General features: G+C 46.7%; 1 protein-coding gene across 1 annotated transcript in view; it reads right to left on the bottom strand.

Moving 5' to 3' along the window:
- Window positions 1–22,972, bottom strand: part of CPA6 (carboxypeptidase A6) — a 164,134-nt gene that overhangs the window by 39,829 nt on the left and 101,333 nt on the right. Inside the window, exon 4 of the mRNA XM_089654280.1 lies at window positions 12,086–12,200. Coding sequence (XP_089510406.1) covers window positions 12,086–12,200 — 115 coding nt within the window. The remainder of the gene's footprint in view (window positions 1–12,085; window positions 12,201–22,972) is intronic.

Here is a 22,972-nt window from a genome sequence, read left to right on the forward strand (position 1 = left end):
GACCTGAAAGTGGCACATGGCAGCAGAGTGTGGCGATGGAGACAGCAGCAATGGGAGGCCGTACAGGGACCATGACAGACTCTGGACTTGGCAGCAGCATGAGGAGGCGGTATATAGGGGCCCATGGCAGATTAGGGGCCTGGCAGCAGCTATGTGAGGCCCGTAATCTGCCTGCACCCTATGTCAAAAAATTAAACACACCAGCAGTGTGAAGAGACCTGAAAGTGGCACATGGCAGAGTGTGGCGATGGAGACAGCAGCAATGGGAGGCCGTACAGGGACCATGACAGACTCTGGACTTGGCAGCAGCATGAGGAGGCGGTATATAGGGGCCCATGGCAGATTAGGGGCCTGGCAGCAGCTATGTGAGGCCCGTAATCTGCCTGCACCCTATGTCAAAAAATTTAACACACCAGCAGTGTGAAGAGACCTGAAAGTGGCACATGGCAGCAGAGTGTGGCGATGGAGACAGCAGCAATGGGAGGCCGTACAGGGACCCATGAGAGACTCTAGACTTGGCAGCAGCATGAGGAGGCGGTATATAGGGGCCCATGGCAGATTAGGGGCCTGGCAGCAGCTATGTGAGGCCCGTAATCTGCCTGCACCCTATGTCAAAAAATTAAACACACCAGCAGTGTGAAGAGACCTGAAAGTGGCACATGGCAGCAGAGTGTGGCGATGGAGACAGCAGCAATGGGAGGCCGTACAGGGACCATGACAGACTCTGGACTTGGCAGCAGCATGAGGAGGCGGTATATAGGGGCCCATGGCAGATTAGGGGCCTGGCAGCAGCTATGGGAGGCCCGTAATCTGCCTGCACCCTATGTCAAAAAATTTAACACACCAGCAGTGTGAAGAGACCTGAAAGTGGCACATGGCAGCAGAGTGTGGCGATGGAGACAGCAGCAATGGGAGGCCGTACAGGGACCATGACAGACTCTGGACTTGGCAGCAGCATGAGGAGGCGGTATATAGGGGCCCATGGCAGATTAGGGGCCTGGCAGCAGCTATGTGAGGCCCGTAATCTGCCTGCACCCTATGTCAAAAAATTTAACACACCAGCAGTGTGAAGAGACCTGAAAGTGGCACATGGCAGCAGAGTGTGGCGATGGAGACAGCAGCAATGGGAGGCCGTACAGGGACCCATGAGAGACTCTAGACTTGGCAGCAGCATGAGGAGGCGGTATATAGGGGCCCATGGCAGATTAGGGGCCTGGCAGCAGCTATGTGAGGCCCGTAATCTGCCTGCACCCTATGTCAAAAAATTAAACACACCAGCAGTGTGAAGAGACCTGAAAGTGGCACATGGCAGCAGAGTGTGGCGATGGAGACAGCAGCAATGGGAGGCCGTACAGGGACCATGACAGACTCTGGACTTGGCAGCAGCATGAGGAGGCGGTATATAGGGGCCCATGGCAGATTAGGGGCCTGGCAGCAGCTATGGGAGGCCCGTAATCTGCCAGCACCCTATGTCAAAAAATTTAACACACCAGCAGTGTGAAGAGACCTGAAAGTGGCACATGGCATGAGAGACTCTGGACCTGGCAGCAGCAGGAGGAGGCGGTATAGGGGCCCATGGCTGATTAGGGGCCTGGCAGCAGCTATGTGAGGCCCGTTATCTTGCAGCACCCTATGTCAAAAAATTTAACACACCAGCAGTGTGAAGAGACCTGAAAGTGGCACATGGCAGCAGAGTGTGGCGATGGAGACAGCAGCAATGGGAGGCCGTACAGGGACCATGACAGACTCTGGACTTGGCAGCAGCATGAGGAGGCGGTATATAGGGGCCCATGGCAGATTAGGGGCCTGGCAGCAGCTATGTGAGGCCCGTAATCTGCCTGCACCCTATGTCAAAAAATTAAACACACCAGCAGTGTGAAGAGACCTGAAAGTGGCACATGGCAGAGTGTGGCGATGGAGACAGCAGCAATGGGAGGCCGTACAGGGACCATGACAGACTCTGGACTTGGCAGCAGCATGAGGAGGCGGTATATAGGGGCCCATGGCAGATTAGGGGCCTGGCAGCAGCTATGTGAGGCCCGTAATCTGCCTGCACCCTATGTCAAAAAATTTAACACACCAGCAGTGTGAAGAGACCTGAAAGTGGCACATGGCAGCAGAGTGTGGCGATGGAGACAGCAGCAATGGGAGGCCGTACAGGGACCATGACAGACTCTGGACTTGGCAGCAGCATGAGGAGGCGGTATATAGGGGCCCATGGCAGATTAGGGGCCTGGCAGCAGCTATGTGAGGCCCGTAATCTGCCTGCACCCTATGTCAAAAAATTTAACACACCAGCAGTGTGAAGAGACCTGAAAGTGGCACATGGCAGCAGAGTGTGGCGATGGAGACAGCAGCAATGGGAGGCCGTACAGGGACCATGACAGACTCTGGACTTGGCAGCAGCATGAGGAGGCGGTATATAGGGGCCCATGGCAGATTAGGGGCCTGGCAGCAGCTATGGGAGGCCCGTAATCTGCCAGCACCCTATGTCAAAAAATTTAACACACCAGCAGTGTGAAGAGACCTGAAAGTGGCACATGGCATGAGAGACTCTGGACCTGGCAGCAGCAGGAGGAGGCGGTATAGGGGCCCATGGCTGATTAGGGGCCTGGCAGCAGCTATGTGAGGCCCGTTATCTTGCAGCACCCTATGTCAAAAAATTTAACACACCAGCAGTGTGAAGAGACCTGAAAGTGGCACATGGCAGCAGAGTGTGGCGATGGAGACAGCAGCAATGGGAGGCCGTACAGGGACCCATGAGAGACTCTGGACCTGGCAGCAGCAGGAGGAGGTGGTATATAGGGGCCCATGGCAGATTAGGGGCCTGGCAGCAGCTATGTGAGGCCCGTAATCTGCCTGCACCCTATGTCAAAAAATTTAACACACCAGCAGTGTGAAGAGACCTGAAAGTGGCACATGGCAGCAGAGTGTGGCGATGGAGACAGCAGCAATGGGAGGCCGTACAGGGACCATGACAGACTCTGGACTTGGCAGCAGCATGAGGAGGCGGTATATAGGGGCCCATGGCAGATTAGGGGCCTGGCAGCAGCTATGGGAGGCCCGTAATCTGCCAGCACCCTATGTCAAAAAATTTAACACACCAGCAGTGTGAAGAGACCTGAAAGTGGCACATGGCATGAGAGACTCTGGACCTGGCAGCAGCAGGAGGAGGCGGTATAGGGGCCCATGGCTGATTAGGGGCCTGGCAGCAGCTATGTGAGGCCCGTTATCTTGCAGCACCCTATGTCAAAAAATTTAACACACCAGCAGTGTGAAGAGACCTGAAAGTGGCACATGGCATGAGAGACTCTGGACCTGGCAGCAGCAGGAGGAGGCGGTATAGGGGCCCATGGCTGATTAGGGGCCTGGCAGCAGCTATGTGAGGCCCGTTATCTTGCAGCACCCTATGTCAAAAAATTTAACACACCAGCAGTGTGAAGAGACCTGAAAGTGGCACATGGCAGCAGAGTGTGGCGATGGAGACAGCAGCAATGGGAGGCCGTACAGGGACCCATGAGAGACTCTGGACCTGGCAGCAGCAGGAGGAGGTGGTATATAGGGGCCCATGGCAGATTAGGGGCCTGGCAGCAGCTATGTGAGGCCCGTAATCTGCCTGCACCCTATGTCAAAAAATTTAACACACCAGCAGTGTGAAGAGACCTGAAAGTGGCACATGGCAGCAGAGTGTGGCGATGGAGACAGCAGCAATGGGAGGCCGTACAGGGACCCATGAGAGACTCTGGACCTGGCAGCAGCAGGAGGAGGTGGTATATAGGGGCCTATGGCAGATTAGGGGCCTGGCAGCAGCTATAGGAGGCCCGTAATCTGCCAGCACCCTATGTCAAAAAATTCAACACACCAGCAGTGTGAGGAGACCTGAAAGTGGCACATGTTTGAGGCATGATTCATGGCGGATTTAGTCAGTTGTGTCAGGAACTGGTGGTTTGAAATCCAGACTAATCCACGCCTGATTCATTTTCACAAACGTGAGTCTCTCCACACTTTGGGTGGACAGTCGTGTCCTCCGCGGAGTTACAATACCTCCTGCCGCACTAAACACGCGCTCCGATGCCACGCTACTGGCCGGGCATGACAGCCTTTCAAGGGCAAATTCAGCTAGTTGGGGCCAAAGGTCAAGTTTCGTTGCCCAGTAGTCAAGGGGATTGTCTACCTCGGTTGGCAGGGTGCTGTCCAAGTAGGCCCAAGCCTGTTGTTTGAGCTCCTGCTCCAGGTCCACCTGATGCTGCTGCTGCTGCTGCGGCTGGTTAGTAGTTTCCTCACTGCGCTGGTGAAGAAAGCTACTCATCATCGACTGCAGACTGAGGCAGCCGCTGCTGGTGGAGCTGCCACTGCTCCTACCACCCCACCCCTCCCCTGCTGCCATGCCAGCGGAACGCGAGCGCACAGGGCCCACAGTGTCTGAGGATGGACGATGGCGCACAAAGGCAGAGACCAACTGACTACATAGGTGGTTTTTATAGTACGTAATTTTGGCCTCCCTCTCAGCAGGTGTGAAAAAGGCCACCATTTTGGACCGGTAGCGAGGGTCCAACAAGGTGGACAGCCAAAAGTCATCCCTCTGTCTGATGGTTATTATTCGGCTGTCGCTACGCAAGCAACCGAGCATGCTATGGGCCATTTGTGCCAAGGAATGCGAGGGACTCCCTGCCTCCATCTCCACAGCATACTGCCACGGTGCGTCTGGGTCCTCTGTCTCCTCCTCCTCCTCCTCTACCAGATGCTCCTGCTCCTCCACTCCTGTCCGCTGAGTGGAAAAACCACCCATTTCACTCAATAATTCCTGAGCACAAATGTCCTCCTCTACCTCCTCCTCTTCTTCCTGTCCTGCCCCCACAGGGGTCATGTGGCGTTGAGATCTGTGCGCCACGTCTACCGCACCCTGACCAGCCATTGTTAACAGCATTTGTTCCAGGACGTGCAACAGAGGAATGACGTCGTTCATCCCATAGTCCTGCCGACTCACGAATAGCGTGGCCTCCTCAAAGGGCCTGAGCAAGCGGCAGGTGTCACGCATGAGCTGCCAATGGCTGACATCTAAGTTACACAGGGGAGTACCTTTATCCGCTTGTAACATCAGGAAATCGGTGATGGCCTTTCGCTGCTCGTAAAGGCGGTCTAACATGTGTAGGGTTGAATTCCACCTTGTTGCAACGTCGCAGATCAGGCGATGCTGTGGAATTCCGTTCTGCCGCTGCAGCTCAATGAGGGTGTTCTTTGCGGTGTAGGAATGGCTGAAATGCATGCACAGTTTACGTGACATTTTAAGGATGTCTTGCAGTGGGATGGTGGATTTTAGGAACCGCTTGACAACCAGATTGAACACGTGAGCCATGCATGGCGCATGGCACAACCTTCCTTGACGCAGAGCAGACACCATGTTCTTTCCGTTGTCAGTCAACATGGTTCCGATTTTTAGTTTGCGCGGAGACAGCCATCTGTCGATTTCTCTGTTCATTACACTCAGCAGTTCCTCCCCTGTGTGACTACGTTCGCCAAGGCATACCAGGTGCAGCACAGCGTGACACCGTTGCGCCCTGCACATGTGATATGCCGGTCGGGTAATGGGACTTGGCACGGGGGTGGCGGCTGAGGACACGGCGGAAAAAGAGGTGGTAGAGGCGGACATGCTTGCTGGACCAAGGACGTGCAAACGTGGAGGCAAAAGCGTCGTGACCTGTCCAAGTTGCTGGTGCGGCTGTGCCGGCACCACGTTCACCCAGTGGGCCGTAAATGACATGTACTGTCCCTGACCGTAGTTACAGCTCCACACGTCGGCGCTGCCGTGCACTTTGGCAGAGACCGACATGCTCAAAGACTGGCCCACCATCTCTTCTACATGTGAATGCAGGGCTGGCACTGCCTTTTGGGCAAAGAAATGACGGCTTGGCACTCTCCACCGCGGCGCGGCACAAGCCATCATTTCTCGGAAAGGTGCTGAGTCCACCAGTTGGAAAGGGAGGGACTGCAGCACCAGCAACTTGGACAGGAGGACGTTCAGCTTTTGCACCGTCGGGTGCGTGCTCGCAAACTGTTGTCTCTTGGATACGGATTCCAAGAAAGACTGTTGACGGAATCCGAGAAGAGGAGTAGCAGGAGAAGGAGCATCTGAACGAGCGGAAGATGCCAATGAGCGACAACTCCCCTCAGCAGAGGTGTTGGAGCCTTGACTGGCTGATAGAGGGCGATTGACGACGTCGGGTGACGGAGCAAGTAACGGAGCGGGTGATGGAGCGGGGGCTGGGGCAGGCAGAACCGCCGTATGTTTATCACGGTTTTCCCAGGCCACCGAATGGTGACGCTGCATATGCTGACGCAACGCTGTAGTCCCAACATGGGCCCCCTGGCCACGCTTGCATTTCTGGCCACATAGTCGACATACGGCTACGTTTACTTCCTCGGGCGGCTTGAGGAAAAATTGCCACACCACCGAGTAGGAAACTTTGCCCCCGCTACTCTTCACTGGCTGACTGCTACTTCCTCCGTGCGCACCGGCACCACTACTGGCCGTGGTGGTAGGCTGCAGTGGAGCTGGTGCTCTACTCCGTGGACGTTTGGCTCCACTGACACTGATGCGACCCTGCTGCTGTCTCCTGGGCAACCCACCGACTGTTTTGCTCGCTGCCAAGCTGCCACCCTCTTCTCCTGATGATGCGGAAGAAATTGCCTGATGACGACGAGGCTGCCAAGTGCGATCAACCTCCTCATCATCAAGTAGGGTCTCCGCCTCACTACTAGCCCCCTCGGCTGCGTCTGGGTCAGGAGACAGACCTGTCTCTAGACCGGCTACCGAGCCACTCTCCTCGCCAGTACTTGTTCGCTTGGCTGCTGAAAAGGCCGATGTCTCCCCCCGTTCCTGACCGCCCTCTGTTAGCTCTTCCTCACTGTACAGTGGGGCTGAGCCCACAGCATGCGATACTTCGCTTGGTGAGGGAACAGCAAAGGACAGGGGCAGGTAGAGGACACGTGATTTCAGTGGGCTTGGTCCCGGGCCATGCCAACTAACGGTTGTGTCTGACGTACCCACCGACCGTTGGCTGTAGGTGTCAGAGGTGACCTGGGAAGAGGAAGACGACCGAGCCAACCAATCAATGACGGCAGGGTTGTCGGTGGAGACACGACCGCTGGATGACACCGGGAGCACTGGCCTCTGGCTGCGAATACTGCTGCCTCGACCCCTTCCTCTGCTGCCACGTCTGCTCGCTCCTAAAACATTGCCTCCTCTGCCACTCCTCTGCATGTTGTCTGACATACTATTTAATTCAACGATTAGGTGTCCCTGAGTAACAATTCTCTGGCACTCAGTAACAATTCTGTCTGTCCCTGAGTATGAATTCTGTGGCCCTGAGTAACAATTCTGTGTCTGTGCGAGTAACAATTCTGTGTCTGTGCGAGTAACAATTCTGTGTCTGTGCAAGTAACAATTTTGTGTCTGTGCGAGTAACAATTCTCTGGCACTCAGTAACAATTCTGTCTGTCCCTGAGTAACAATTCTCTGGCACTCAGTAACAATTCTGTCTGTCCCTGAGTAACAATTCTCTGGCACTCAGTAACAATTCTGTCTGTCCCTGAGTAACAATTCTCTGGCACTCAGTAACAATTCTGTCTGTCCCTGAGTATGAATTCTGTGGCCCTGAGTAACAATTCTGTGTCTGCGCGAGTAACAATTCTGTGTCTGTGCAAGTAACAATTTTGTGTCTGTGCGAGTAACAATTCTCTGGCACTCAGTAACAATTCTGTCTGTCCCTGAGTATGAATTCTGTGGCCCTGAGTAACAATTCTGTGTCTGTGCGAGTAACAATTCTGTGTCTGTGCGAGTAACAATTCTGTGTCTGTGCAAGTAACAATTTTGTGTCTGTGCGAGTAACAATTCTCTGGCACTCAGTAACAATTCTGTCTGTCCCTGAGTAACAATTCTCTGGCACTCAGTAACAATTCTGTCTGTCCCTGAGTAACAATTCTCTGGCACTCAGTAACAATTCTGTCTGTCCCTGAGTAACAATTCTCTGGCACTCAGTAACAATTCTGTCTGTCACTGAGTAACAATTCTCTGGCACTCAGTAACAATTCTGTCTGTCCCTGAGTATGAATTCTGTGGCCCTGAGTAACAATTCTGTGTCTGTGCGAGTAACAATTCTGTGTCTGTGCAAGTAACAATTTTGTGTCTGTGCGAGTAACAATTCTCTGGCACTCAGTAACAATTCTGTCTGTCCCTGAGTAACAATTCTCTGGCACTCAGTAACAATTCTGTCTGTCCCTGAGTAACAATTCTCTGGCACTCAGTAACAATTCTGTCTGTCCCTGAGTATGAATTCTGTGGCCCTGAGTAACAATTCTGTCTCTGTGCGAGTAACAATTCTGTGTCTGTGCAAGTAACAATTTTGTGTCTGTGAGAGTAACAATTCTCTGGCACTCAGTAACAATTCTGTCTGTCCCTGAGTAACAATTCTCTGGCACTCAGTAACAATTCTGTCTGTCCCTGAGTATGAATTCTGTGGCCCTGAGTAACAATTGTGTGTCTGTGCAAGTAACAATTCTGTGTCTGTGCAAGTAACAATTTTGTGTCTGTGAGAGTAACAATTCTCTGGCACTCAGTAACAATTCTGTCTGTCCCTGAGTAACAATTCTCTGGCACTCAGTAACAATTCTGTCTGTCCCTGAGTAACAATTCTGTCTGTCCCTGAGTATGAATTCTGTGGCCCTGAGTAAGAATTCTCTGGCACTCAGTAACAATTCTGTCTGTCCCTGAGTATGAATTCTGTGGCCCTGAGTAACAATTGTGTGTCTGTGCAAGTAACAATTCTGTGTCTGTGCAAGTAACAATTTTGTGTCTGTGAGAGTAACAATTCTCTGGCACTCAGTAACAATTCTGTCTGTCCCTGAGTAACAATTCTCTGGCACTCAGTAACAATTCTGTCTGTCCCTGAGTATGAATTCTGTGGCCCTGAGTAACAATTCTGTCTCTGTGCGAGTAACAATTCTGTGTCTGTGCAAGTAACAATTTTGTGTCTGTGAGAGTAACAATTCTCTGGCACTCAGTAACAATTCTGTCTGTCCCTGAGTAAGAATTCTCTGGCACTCAGTAACAATTCTGTCTGTCCCTGAGTAACAATTCTCTGGCACTCAGTAACAATTCTGTCTGTCCCTGAGTAACAATTCTGTCTGTCCCTGAGTATGAATTCTGTGGCCCTGAGTAAGAATTCTCTGGCACTCAGTAACAATTCTGTCTGTCCCTGAGTATGAATTCTGTGGCCCTGAGTAACAATTGTGTGTCTGTGCAAGTAACAATTCTGTGTCTGTGCAAGTAACAATTTTGTGTCTGTGAGAGTAACAATTCTCTGGCACTCAGTAACAATTCTGTCTGTCCCTGAGTAACAATTCTCTGGCACTCAGTAACAATTCTGTCTGTCCCTGAGTATGAATTCTGTGGCCCTGAGTAACAATTCTGTCTCTGTGCGAGTAACAATTCTGTGTCTGTGCAAGTAACAATTTTGTGTCTGTGAGAGTAACAATTCTCTGGCACTCAGTAACAATTCTGTCTGTCCCTGAGTAAGAATTCTCTGGCACTCAGTAACAATTCTGTCTGTCCCTGAGTAACAATTCTCTGGCACTCAGTAACAATTCTGTCTGTCCCTGAGTATGAATTCTGTGGCCCTGAGTAACAATTCTGTGTCTGTGCGAGTAACAATTCTGTGTCTGTGCAAGTAACAATTTTGTGTCTGTGCGAGTAACAATTCTCTGGCACTCAGTAACAATTCTGTCTGTCCCTGAGTAACAATTCTCTGGCACTCAGTAACAATTCTGTCTGTCCCTGAGTATGAATTCTGTGGCCCTGAGTAACAATTCTGTGTCTGTGCGAGTAACAATTCTGTGTCTGTGCAAGTAACAATTTTGTGTCTGTGCGAGTAACAATTCTCTGGCACTCAGTAACAATTCTGTCTGTCCCTGAGTAACAATTCTCTGGCACTCAGTAACAATTCTGTCTGTCCCTGAGTAACAATTCTCTGGCACTCAGTAACAATTCTGTCTGTCCCTGAGTAACAATTCTCTGGCACTCAGTAACAATTCTGTCTGTCCCTGAGTAACAATTCTCTGGCGCTCAGTAACAATTCTGTCTGTCCCTGAGTATGAATTCTGTGGCCCTGAGTAACAATTCTGTGTCTGTGCGAGTAACAATTCTGTGTCTGTGCAAGTAACAATTTTGTGTCTGTGCGAGTAACAATTCTCTGGCACTCAGTAACAATTCTGTCTGTCCCTGAGTAACAATTCTCTGGCACTCAGTAACAATTCTGTCTGTCCCTGAGTAACAATTCTCTGGCACTCAGTAACAATTCTGTCTGTCCCTGAGTATGAATTCTGTGGCCCTGAGTAACAATTCTGTGTCTGCGCGAGTAACAATTCTGTGTCTGTGCAAGTAACAATTTTGTGTCTGTGCGAGTAACAATTCTCTGGCACTCAGTAACAATTCTGTCTGTCCCTGAGTAACAATTCTCTGGCACTCAGTAACAATTCTGTCTGTCCCTGAGTAACAATTCTCTGGCACTCAGTAACAATTCTGTCTGTCCCTGAGTAACAATTCTCTGGCACTCAGTAACAATTCTGTCTGTCCCTGAGTAACAATTCTCTGGCACTCAGTAACAATTCTGTCTGTCCCTGAGTAACAATTCTCTGGCACTCAGTAACAATTCTGTCTGTCCCTGAGTAACAATTCTCTGGCACTCAGTAACAATTCTGTCTGTCCCTGAGTAACAATTCTGTCTGTCCCTGAGAATGAATTCTGTGGCCCTGAGTAAGAATTCTCTGGCACTCAGTAACAATTCTGTCTGTCCCTGAGTAACAATTCTCTGGCACTCAGTAACAATTCTGTCTGTCCCTGAGTAAAAATTCTGTGGCCCTAATAACGTTTCTGTGGCCCTAAGTAACAATTCTCTGGCACTGAGTAACAATTCTGTCTGTCCCTGAGTATGAATTCTGTGGCCCTAACTAGCGTTTCTTTGTCCCTAAATAACGATTCTGTGGCCCTCATTAACAAGTCTGTGTCCCTGAGTAATGGTTCTCTGTCCCTAAGTAACTTCTCTCTGTCCCCAATTCTCGTTTCTGTGGCCCTAACTCTGTCCCTGTCCCTAGTACAGAGCGGTCTGCCTCTGTTCAATGACTGCAGGCAAATGAAGATTTCCAAAATGGCCGCTATATATACCTCGACCATTACACAGTGCTGGCTGGCTGGCTGCTGATTGGCTGATGCGATCACATGTCGTTGAGGAATGCATTATGGGGCAGCGCGCCTTGTCTGCGCGCCTTCCCCGACATCCCCGCTCCGTCGCCGCACATGTCAGCCGCCATTTTCGGAAAAATTTCGATTCGCGCGTCCGAATTAGGCTGTTTTTCGGATTCGGCACGAATCGAAATTTTTCCGATATTCGACTCGAATTCCACTTCGGATACTTCGATTCGCTCATCTCTAATTAAAATATCTCTTATGAGACAAACACTTAGGCTACCATAAGCAAGTCTCCTTCTGAAAATGCTAATTACATGCTTCTGTACTTTAAGTCAGCAACTAGGAACAAGTATGCAACTAGTCCAATCAGAGCCCCTCACCTCTATACTTACAGGTCAATAGAGTATTGATGTTGGAGAATTAGCATGACAGCCAGACAAAATTCAATTTCAGAGAGAGGTCAGCAGTGGCAGTCCATGTATTTCTGTCATGACAGGTTTAATTTAATAATTCATGGTAGGTTTAAAAAAAAGGACTCCCAATGGCCACATGTCAGGCTCCAAATCCAATCTCCCCTTTATTCTCAAATGTTTTCCTTCCCAGCATTGGATAAGTAAATCCCACCATTGGAGCATTATGGGCTTCCACCTTTATCATGTCTTTTTGTAATCAAAGTTGTCGAATATCAGTACCATTTGTTTACATTGTTATTTTGTACTGATCCATATGACCCTTGTTATTTCCTACAAATTATAAATGATACAGATGCTATTTCATAAATAAAGAATGCATTAAAAAAATAAAATTCATATCTAGTTCATGACAAAAAGACCCAATGCTTACCTCTTCCAGTGTATGGTAGTCTTCATAGTCATACTTCAATAGGGACCTACGTTTTCTCTTTGCTCGAGAAGGACTCTGCTTTTCAATTACCCTTTGCAGATTGTTTACAAGAATCCTACAGAAGAAAAAAACTTTTAGCACCACAAAAATAACATGTGAAGTCTGTATACTGGTACATAACATACTGTTTGTACAGAACTACTTATATAAAAAAAACCTGTGATTTGCATATTTAGGGAGTGAAAGAAAGGTAAGTGTAGACTGCTGATGAAGTCTAAGTTAAAGAGAACCTATTGCTTTTCTCAACTTGAGCAAAGCACAGATTTGTTTTTAAAAGTTAAAGGTGTTTTTACCACTTGAGCTCTGGAAGATGTTACCCCGTTCATGACCAGACCATTTTCTACTATTCAGCACTGCTTTGCTTTAACTGACAATTGTGCGGTCATGTAACACTTTAGCCAAACAAAATTCATATCATTTTTTCCATACAAATAGAGCTTTTTTTTTGGTGGTATTTGATCACCACTTTTTATTTTTTTTGCATTATAAATGAAAAAAGACCAAAAATGAATATTTTTTAATTTCTGGTATAAAACATATCTAATAAAAAAAAATTAAAACAATAACATTTCTTCATAGATTTTGGCCAAAATATACTCTGCTACATGTTTTTGATTAAAAAAAATCCCAATAAGTGCATATTGATTGGTTATAGAGTCTACAAACTATGGTATATACTGTATATTGGAATTTTTTTTTTATTATTTCTTTTGTAATACTAAAGGCCATGATGAGTGACTTATAATGGGACTGTGATACTGCGGCAGGTAATCTGAAACTAACTGATGGGGGGGGGGACTGACTAAGTGACACTGACATCACCAGTGACACTAATACAGTGATCAGTAATAATACTATGCACTGTCACACTTTGCAGGCATGAGAAACTGACAGATCGCTCCCTTGGTTCAGAGCTCTGTATTATTTACCAACAAAAGAGCTTGGGGCTGTGATTGCACACAGCCAATCAGCAGGTCCCGGCCATGAATCATTGGCCGGGACTTGCTGATAGGCCCCTGCTGTGTGCGCCCTAAACCCAGGAGTAGGCGGCAACGTACCAGTATGTCACTTTGCCTACAGCCGCCGCTCGCCCACAGTACAGTGCAGATGGGGGGTGGCAAGTGATTTAACTCTAAATTCAAGACATTTTAAAGTGTATGGTCAAAATATAAAATCAAATGTTCACTTACATATTGAATTTCAATTACTTCTAGCCTACACCTATTAATCTGAATGATCTTGAAGTTACTTACTTTGTGAAGATCCCCACACATTTACTTCCTGCAATTTTATGGCATATAATTACTATACCCTGTGAGTAGGCACCGCTGTGTCACGTAGTCACAGAACCTGCCTTCTGAACTACAAAGGTGCTGAGAGCAGTGGCATGCAGAGGGTAGGGCCAAGGATGCAATGGCCCGGGGCATCCATTGGTGGACAGGACAGACACAGCCTATCAGCCATTCTGACAATTTGTCACTAGTGGCCGTGTGTCAGGTGACCCACCTTCTGACACCCTGACATCAACATATGAAGAAAATGAACAGAATAGGACTGTCATTTCCCCAATGGTTAAGGGCAAGACTTATAAACCTGGTAAAGGCTCTGCCTGGAAATCATAGACACTTGGTACTGTGGGCTAGAAATACAACTGCAGTGATGAATGACCTGAAACAGTTCATAGCTGCAGTTTCATTTGTGGATTGTCAGGAAAAATGTGCTGGATTGATCAGTGGTCCTCAAGCACTGGGCCGCGGGCTGGTACTGGGCCACAGATTCTCCTACTGGGCCGAAGTTTCCTGTTTGTACAGGGTTAAGGCAGCAGGAGGCCATCAGCAGCATGCCTTGTTGAATGGACTATAATATCCAGTAATGCCCTCTATAATATACAGTTACTATATACTATATTATTACTATATGTATTACTATATTATAGTGCGGTTGTGGAGACATGCTGTTGCTGCTGGCCTCCTGCTGCTCCCGCTCTGCCTGCTGATTGCAGAGAGCATTACTCGCTCTATATTATAGCACAGTCCAGCAGATTGATTCAAGTCCATTTGCTGTTCCCTTCTACACGCATTTTTCTTCCTATCAATATACTGTTGATCCAGATTCATCTGACAGCATATCCTCTCCTTCCACCTTCCATTCAGCACCGATAAGAAAACCATCAATCTTGTTGTCACTTTCACCCCGTCCTACGTATCTACAGTATCACACATTTTTTTCTCTCTCTTTTCTTTGAGAACATTATAAATCAAACTAAAACAAAGTCAACCTGCCCTCATACTTCTAAGTGTGGAGAACTTCCCTATATTTCTAGCCAGGAAAGATAGGTAAGTTCTCCCTACCACATAGAGTATCATTTCTCCAAGTCCCCAAGAAGTGTTAGTCCTGACACGTAAATAAACATCTATTCCATGGACCAAAGGACCAAGAAAGGAATTATTACAATGAAGCAATGGGTGCTATTACACAGCATAACGTGCTGTCTGTGCAAGTAGATTGTGTTTGGGTTTTTATTGTGTGTGTGATCTGATGCGATTCTTAAAGTGGAGTTCCAGCTGAAAAAAAATAAAATAAAAGTCAGCAGCTACAAAAACTAAAATAGAGCCAGTTACCTGTCCCTCGGTCCAGCGGTGTTCTCACCATGTCTGGTTTCACCGGCTATCATCTGCTCTCCCTGGAACCGGCATCTTCTGTGTCAGCACCGACTGTGACAGCTTGCGGCTTCACAGCTGGACGCCCACTGCGCATGCGCAAGAAGCCCTGAGCTTTGTGAATGGCCCCGTAGTCTTCTGGGACCTGTCATGTGTCCCAGACGACTACTATGAGGGAGGGGGGAGGACAACTTCAGCTTCCGATTGCTTAGGCGATCGCAGCGGAAGTGGGAGCGGGTACCTGTCAAATTCGGGTACCCGCTCCCCAAAGGTGCCAATCCTTAATAGGGAGCGAGGGACAAAGACTTAAAGTGGAATTTCCCCTTTTGGGTGGAACTCCGCTTTAAGTTGGGTACACTTTGGTAGAGTTTCTTACAAACATCCGTACAAAAAATCTTGTCAGTGATTTGATAATATCATCAGAGGCTTTACGAATGTCATTCAAAAGTACTTTAAAATTGTATTTACTTTTAACCTTTCATTTTGGGATCAATGGAATTACTTGAACAAAAACTACATTCACTATTAGAACGAACTTTGTTTGAAAAAATTTCTCCATTCTGGTCCTGTTAGAAAATCAACCGAAAGTTCTGATATCTAATTTTTCAAAACTTAATTTTACCCATTTATGGCCAGCTCTACACTATATCGTATGCCAGTGATTTCTGTTAGCCTGCACTGTATGATCTGACACTTCATCATATTACAGTGTATCCTCTGACAGTTAATTATACATTTTACAGTGTATTCTCTGACACTTATTACACTGAGTTAGGGGTCCCAATTTAGGATCTTGTTCACAGGCCCAATGAATTAAAAAAATTCCCCTGGCTCTGGCTCTGCTTCTGGTAGGGGGGTTAATAGGCCATGTGTTAACAAGTGTACCAGTTTATCATTGTGTGTATGCAAGCAAAGCTGGACCAGAGAGCAGTGACAGCTCTGTGGGGGCTACTTCATGTAAGTGCAGGAGCCCACTTAGCTCTCACACATGTTTGTGTGTGCCAGGGGCGGACTGAAAACTCATGGGGCCCCCCGGCAATAGGGGATCATGGGGCCCCTGTGTCCTTGCCCATGCTCAAAAAAAGCCTATAAAAGGTACCAGGGGCATTTCATGGGGCCCCCTAATGACCTCGGGCCCTCGAATGGTCAGTCCGCCCCTGGCGTGTGCATATAATTTTTATAATTTAGGAGTTTCATTTTTTTTAATGATCTTTTGTCCCGAGGATAATGTGCCTATGAGACATTTGTGGCACAGTAAAATAGGAGTAGCTTGTGGGTACAAGGAACTGTATGTGTGCAATGTATATTTGGAGTAGGCTTTTAACCATGCCTAATGTTCAGTGCAATGAATCCATGCTCACATAATACTGTATCCATACCATAGTATGCACAGGTGCTGCATTTCAGATTTGAACTCACGTGTCCTTCTTTATTAAAGCATACCTTCACTCTCTCATTTAATATTGATTATTTTTGAATCCTTATGCTGCTAGCATTAGTAAATAGATGGAAAGTATATCATATTTACTTGTTTTAAACTTTTTTGTTTAATGTTTCTTCAGTTAGTTCCTGGTTTCTTGCCTAGGCAAATGATGTCCTATATCTCAGGAGTGTTCAGGAGTGGAAGAGGGTTATCTCAGCTAAGCACACCCTCCTGCCTTCAAGCCTGAGCTAGGAGCAGAGGGATTCCAGGAAGTAAATGCTACATGAATCATATGCGCTTACTCAAGATGGCCTGAGCCAGAAATGCTAGGGGGGTGTTTTTCAAAGTTATTTCTCAGCAAAATAAAGCATGAGGACATGGATGGGTGAGTCCATGCCACATATTAAAGAGTAATTAAATAGATTTTTTGGTTTGTGGTGGTCAGATGCAATGTTGTTCCACTTTAAAGTGGTTGTAAAGACTCAAGGTTTGTGCAGCAGCCCCCAGCCCCCCTAAAACTTACCTGAGCCCCATCTCGATCCAGCGATGTGAACGAGAGCCTCAGCAATCCCGAATCTCTCCCACCTCAATGGCTGAGCCATTGGCTTCTGCTGCTATAAATCACAGCCATTGAGGGGAGATTGGGCGGGGGGAGAGCCATGCACTGTGTGTGAATGGACACACAGAGCAGCGGCTCGGGAACGAGCCTGCTCGGGTGCCCCCATAGCAAGCTGCTTATTATGGGGAGGCAGTAGGGAGGGGCCTATAGCACTGGCGGGAACATGAAAAGAGGAGGATCAGGACTGCTCTGAAACCACTGCACATAGCAGGAAAGTATAGCATGTTTGTTATTAAAAAAAAGAAAGACATTAACCTTTAATGTCACAATAAGTTATAAACTTAGGGGGTAAATCATCAGATTTATCAGATGCTGAAGATTTGGGTCCCCCTATAGTTCTGCACAACTAGGCAACATGCATTCCGCTCCAGACTTGCACTCCACGTCTCTAGATTGGGAGGGGGGTATCAGGAAACTGATCTGCAGAGCCTCTCAGCTCTTACCCATTTGACCATCTCTGACTATCTTTCCCGACTGCTACTCAGCCTCCTAAAAAAAAAATCAACTAGCCCCCCTAGCAAACTAGGAGGGTGCTACGGTGGCTTTTAAAAAGATTTATGTTACCTGATTTGTCACTGTTTTTGGTAATAAAAATGCACAATGGAATTGTTTTAGAGACCCCGGGCCTTCGTGCAGCACTTGAGTTTCCAAATGGTCAGTCTGCCCCTGCCCCCAAAGCACAGGAAGATCACAACTGTGGGGGTATCTGGGGCAAAGGACTTCAGATTTCAAATGAACACAGCAGCCACCAGCACACAGGACACTCTTCATTCATGGTAAGTACTATCCATGGTGCTGTCACTAAACTTTAGCTTTAAGGTCTTATGTCTGATATAATTGCTGTGGTTTTAGTCTTTTTAACCATTGGGGCATGGAAGGATTTGAAAGAATTTACAGACGTTTGGTCTCACTAAGGTGAAAAACCATCTGCATAGAGAAATAATAACCGCCCCCCCCCCCCCAAAAAAAAAGAAAAAAAAAGGGGAAAACATTCATTCCATTTCAACCACATCTCCTGCAATTGTGCATTTTCTATTACCCAAAGCAGTGACAAATCAGGTAAACATAAATGTCTCTACAAGCCAGGATCACTTTTCAGCCACATACATGGACAGAATTTCTGAAGTGTGGCATTGTGCCCTTTGAATTATCTATGTCTGTGCAGCTGCCTTCCCCAGGGTTATTCCTCTGGATATCAATCACTCTGCTATAAGACTCATTATCTAAAACTGGTCCTGGTGCCCATCTGATGCCAGAAAAAGGCTTCTCCATCATGCTTGTATCAGACTTTACATATTTCCTTCCACTCTGACATCTCCCGTGATTTCAGACTTTTGCTTAGACTTCAATCAGTTGCCTTGAGGTCTGACTTTTTTCCGACCTCTTCTAGTAATTTACAACATACACGTTATTTGTATCTCGCTATGTGCCTCTGTCTGATTCCCTCTTCTCTTCAAATACAAAAACTTGTCAATTCAGTTTAAATTTCCTTTCTCTATTTGGCAGTTGAGGAGCTCTCAGCACTGGGATTGCTGTCACAGGAGACCAGCGAGTAAGAAGGAGAAGACTAGAGACTACTACACTCCTGGAAGTGTTGGATGACTATATTACATTTTCAATGCTCTTGAAAATTACATAGACAGGAATATTCAACAAGTGACAATGCCAGTACTGTACGTATCAGGCTTTAAAGTTGCAAGCAATTCTGTCTGAGCATGTCATATCTTTGCCCTTTGCATTGATTTGTTAAACCATAACTATACCTTTAAATTTAAATGTCTATCTATCCTTGCCCTGCATTCCTAATAAAAGCCGGCAATTAGAGTCCTCAGATGCCTGTCCATGGCCTTATGTGGCCTGGCAACATTTACCCCCCCTTCAATCTGTTTAGCACTTGTGCTGGAAATACTGTACATTTATAATAATACATTTATATTAGGAATTCTCTGTATGTCATTCACATGGGTATGCAAATATATGCATTTATAAGACATTTCTTAAAGCATTTAAAACATGTAATGCTTTTCAATAATGTAATAAACACAGGTGCATTTATCTGAGTTCAGGTTCATTTAGTAAATATAAACTGCTAAATACCTTTTTTCAATCAGCAGTTAGAGCAGACATCTATCAGTGTCCAGCAGAGCACTGGTTAAATCTTGTTGTAGGACCTTAGTGGTCTGTGAATCCTGTATTATGGGTGCAGTCCTGTTTTACATGTTTATTTGTAAATTAAGAATTTTACATAAATAGTAAAAACAGCTTTACATGTATGTACTGTATATTTAGTATATATATATATATATATATTTATATATATATTGAAGAAAATAAATGTTTGATTCCCTGCTGATTTTGAATGTTTGCCCACTCACCAAAAAATGATCAGTCTAAAAATCGAATGGTAGGTGTATTGTAACACTGAGAGACAGAATAGCAACAAAAAATTCAAAAGAACTGCATGTCTAACAAATTATGCACTGATTTGCATGTTCATGAGGGAACTAAGTATTTGATCCCCTTCACAAAACATGACTTAGTACTTGGTGGCAAATCCCTTGTTGGCAATCACAGAGGTCAGACGTTTCCTGTAGTTGGCCACCAGGTTTGAACACATCTCAGGAGGGATTTTTGCCCACTCCTCTTGGCAGATCCTCTCCAAGTCTTTAAGGTTTGGTGGCTGATGTTTGGCAACTCGAACTTTCGTCTCCCTCCACAAATTTTCAATCCGATTAAGGTCTGGAGAATGGCTAGGCCACTCCAGGACCTTAATGTGCTTCATCTTGAGCCACTCCTTTGTTGCCTTGGCCGTGTGTCATTGTCATGCTGGAACACCCATCCATGACCCATTTTCAATGCTCTGGCTGAGGGAAGAAGGTTTTCACCCAAGATTTGATGGTGCATTGCCCAGTCCATCGTCCCTTTGATGCGGTGCAGTTGTCCTGTCCCCTTAGCAGAAAAACACCCTCAAAGCAGAATGTTTCCACCACCATGTTTGACAGTTGGGATGGTGTTCTTGGGGTCATAGGCAGCATTCCTCCTCCAAACATGGCGAGTTGAATTGATGCCAAAGAACTCGATTTTGGTCTCATCTGACCACAACACTTTCAACCAGTCCTCCTCTGCAGGGGCGGACTGCAAACTCATGGGGCCCCCGAGCAATAGGGGACCATGGGGCCCCTGTGTCCTTGCCCAAACTCAAAAAAGCCTATGAAAAAGGTACCAGGGGCATCTCATGGGGCCACTTACTGACCCCGGGCCCTCGGGCAGTGCCCGAGTTTCCAAATGGTCAGTCTGCCCTTGGTCCTTTGCATCATTCAGATGTTCAGTAGCAAACTTCAGATGGGCCTGGACATGTCTTGAGCAGAGGGACCTTGTGGGCACTGCAGGATTTCAATCCTTGTCGGAGTAGTGTGTTACCGATTGTTTTCTTGGTGACTGTGGTCCCAATTTCCTGGAGATCATTGACAAGGTCCTCACGTGTAGTTCTGGGATGATTCTTCACTGTTCTCATGATCATTGACACTCCACGAAGTGAGATCTTGCATGGTGCACCAGACCTAGGGAGACTGACCGTTGTTTTGTGTTTCTTCCATTTGCGAATGATTGCACCAACTGTTGTCACTTTCTCACCAATCTGCTTGACGATAGTTTGGTAGCTCAGTCCAGACTTGTGTAGGTCTACAATATTGTCCCTAACATCCTTGGACAGCTCTTTGGTCTTTGCCATGGTGGAGAGTTTGGAATCTGATTCTTTGATTGCTCCTGTGGACAGGTGTCTTTTATACAGGTAACAAAATGAGATTAGCAGCACTCCCTTTAAGAGACTGCTTCTAATCTCAGCTTGTTACCTGTACGAAAGACACCTGGTAGCCAGAAATCCTACTGAATGATAGGGGATCAAATACTTATTTCCCTCATGAACATGCAAATCAGTGCATAATTTGTTAGACATGCATTTCTTTTCAATTTTTTGTTGCTATTCTGTCTCTCAGTGTTACAATACACCTACCATTCGATTTTTAGACTGATCATTTCTTTGTGAGTGAGCAAAGATTCAAAATCAGCAGGGGATCAAATATTTATTTCCTTCACTGTATATATATATATTTATTGTTTGTTTCTTTAGTAATATTAATTATGGTTATGCTGTTGCCTTGTGTTCATCGTTTTAATTACTTCATTCCTTCTTTATGTGATGTCATTTTCATTTTTTGCTAAACAAACCAAAAACAACTGAAAATTTTGAAAAAAAAAAGTTTTTTCTTAGTTTTTGTTATAAAATTTTGTAAATAAGTGATTTTTCTCCACTGATGTGCGCTAATGAGGCTGCAGTGATGGGCACTGATAGGCTGCACTGATGGGCACTGATGAGGAGGCACTGGTAGGTGGCACTGATGGTCATTGACAGGCATCACTTATGGGCACTGAAAGGCAGCACTCATATATTGCACTGATAGGTGGCACTGATTGGCACTGATAGGTGGCACTGATAGGCAGCACTGACTGGCACTGTTAGGCGGCACTGATAGGCAGCACTGATGGGCACTGATAGGCGGCACTGATGCACACTGATAGGTGGCACTGACTGGTACTGATAGGTGGCACTGGCTGGCACTGATAGGTGGCACTGATTGGCACCACTGATAGGTGGCACAGACTGGCATTGATAGGTGGCACTGACTGGCACTGATAGGTGACACTGAAAGGCAGATCAGATGGGCACTGATATGTGGCATTGATGTGCACTGGTAGGCACTGATATGTGGCATTGATGTGGCACTGATGGGCACTGGCAGGTGGCATGGATGAGCACTGACAGCTGGCATTGATGGACAGTGACAGGTGGCACTGCTGGGGCTACACTGATCATCAGGGCACACTGATCATCAGTGCCCTGATGATCAGTGTACATGTCCCCTCTGAGGGATGCCAATTACTGGCTCTCCACTCCTCACAAGCTGACAGCTCGTGAGGAGAGAAGTGCTGATAATCGGCATTTCCCTATTTACATGCGATCAGCTGTGATTGGACACAGCTTATCACATGACCGAGCCGACATATTTGGCTCTTTCCGTTGATCGGTGATCTGCTGTGTCCGAGGGACACAGTGCACCACCAATCGCCACGCTGCGTGCCCCTGGAGCTGCGCATGCGCGGTTAGAGTGGGAGGACGTCATATGAAGTCCTCCCAGAACGAGAGAACCGTCTTGCGCCGTCATTACCTTATATGGTGGGTGGGAGGCGGTTAAACACTTCAGTATCATGTCTAGTGCATTTTATTGTTTATCTCAAACCTTTTGTAGGCAATAAAGATATTTGTGTATGCCAAGTATTTGGTGAGTTCAGCTATCTGTTGAACATCGCCTGCAGTAATTGTTTCTGCTACATTTAGGCCAAGCATAGAGGTTTCAGGAAAGGATGAGTCACTATTACAACAATCGAAGTCAGAAAAATAAACATTTTACCTTTTAGGCCTCCTAGACACAGATATTTATTAGCTCCTGTGTTCTCAAGCATAAAATTCCCACACTTACAGTGTATTTCCCCCAATAAGCCACTTTTGCACTCAAAGAAATTTGCCATACGTGCATGTGTGGGTACATGCTGATGCAGAAGCAACCGATGCTTATGTAAATACAGCCATTCACTTGTACTGGCGGCTGCACCTACAACTCCCTGAGATTTTTATGACAAAGGCGCTAAGAGGAACTGAATTTACTGTCTCTTGAGAAGAGGAGATTAAGGGGGGATATGATCAACATGTATAAATACATCAGTGGTTCATATAGTGAACTCGGTGTAGAGTTATTCATCCTGATGTCATCACAGAGGACAAGGGGGCACTCTTTACGTCTGGAGGAAATGAAATTTAATCTCCAAACACAGAAAGGTTTCTTCACAGTAAGAGCTGTGAAACTGTGGAATAGACTCCCTCAAGAGTTGGTTCTGGCCAGCTCAGTGAATTGCTTTAAAAAAGGCCTGGATTGTTTCTTAGGTACACAGAACATAACTGGATACTAACATTTATAGGTAAAGCTGATCCAGGGAATATCTGATTGCCTCTCGGGGGATCAGGAAGGATTTTCTTTTCCCTGCAGGAGCAAATTGGATCATGCTTTGCT

The sequence above is a fragment of the Staurois parvus genome, unplaced genomic scaffold (genome assembly GCF_062004578.1).
Source record: "Staurois parvus isolate SC_StPar_1 unplaced genomic scaffold, SC_StPar_1.0 ptg000748l, whole genome shotgun sequence".
Lineage (NCBI taxonomy): Eukaryota > Metazoa > Chordata > Amphibia > Anura > Ranidae > Staurois > Staurois parvus.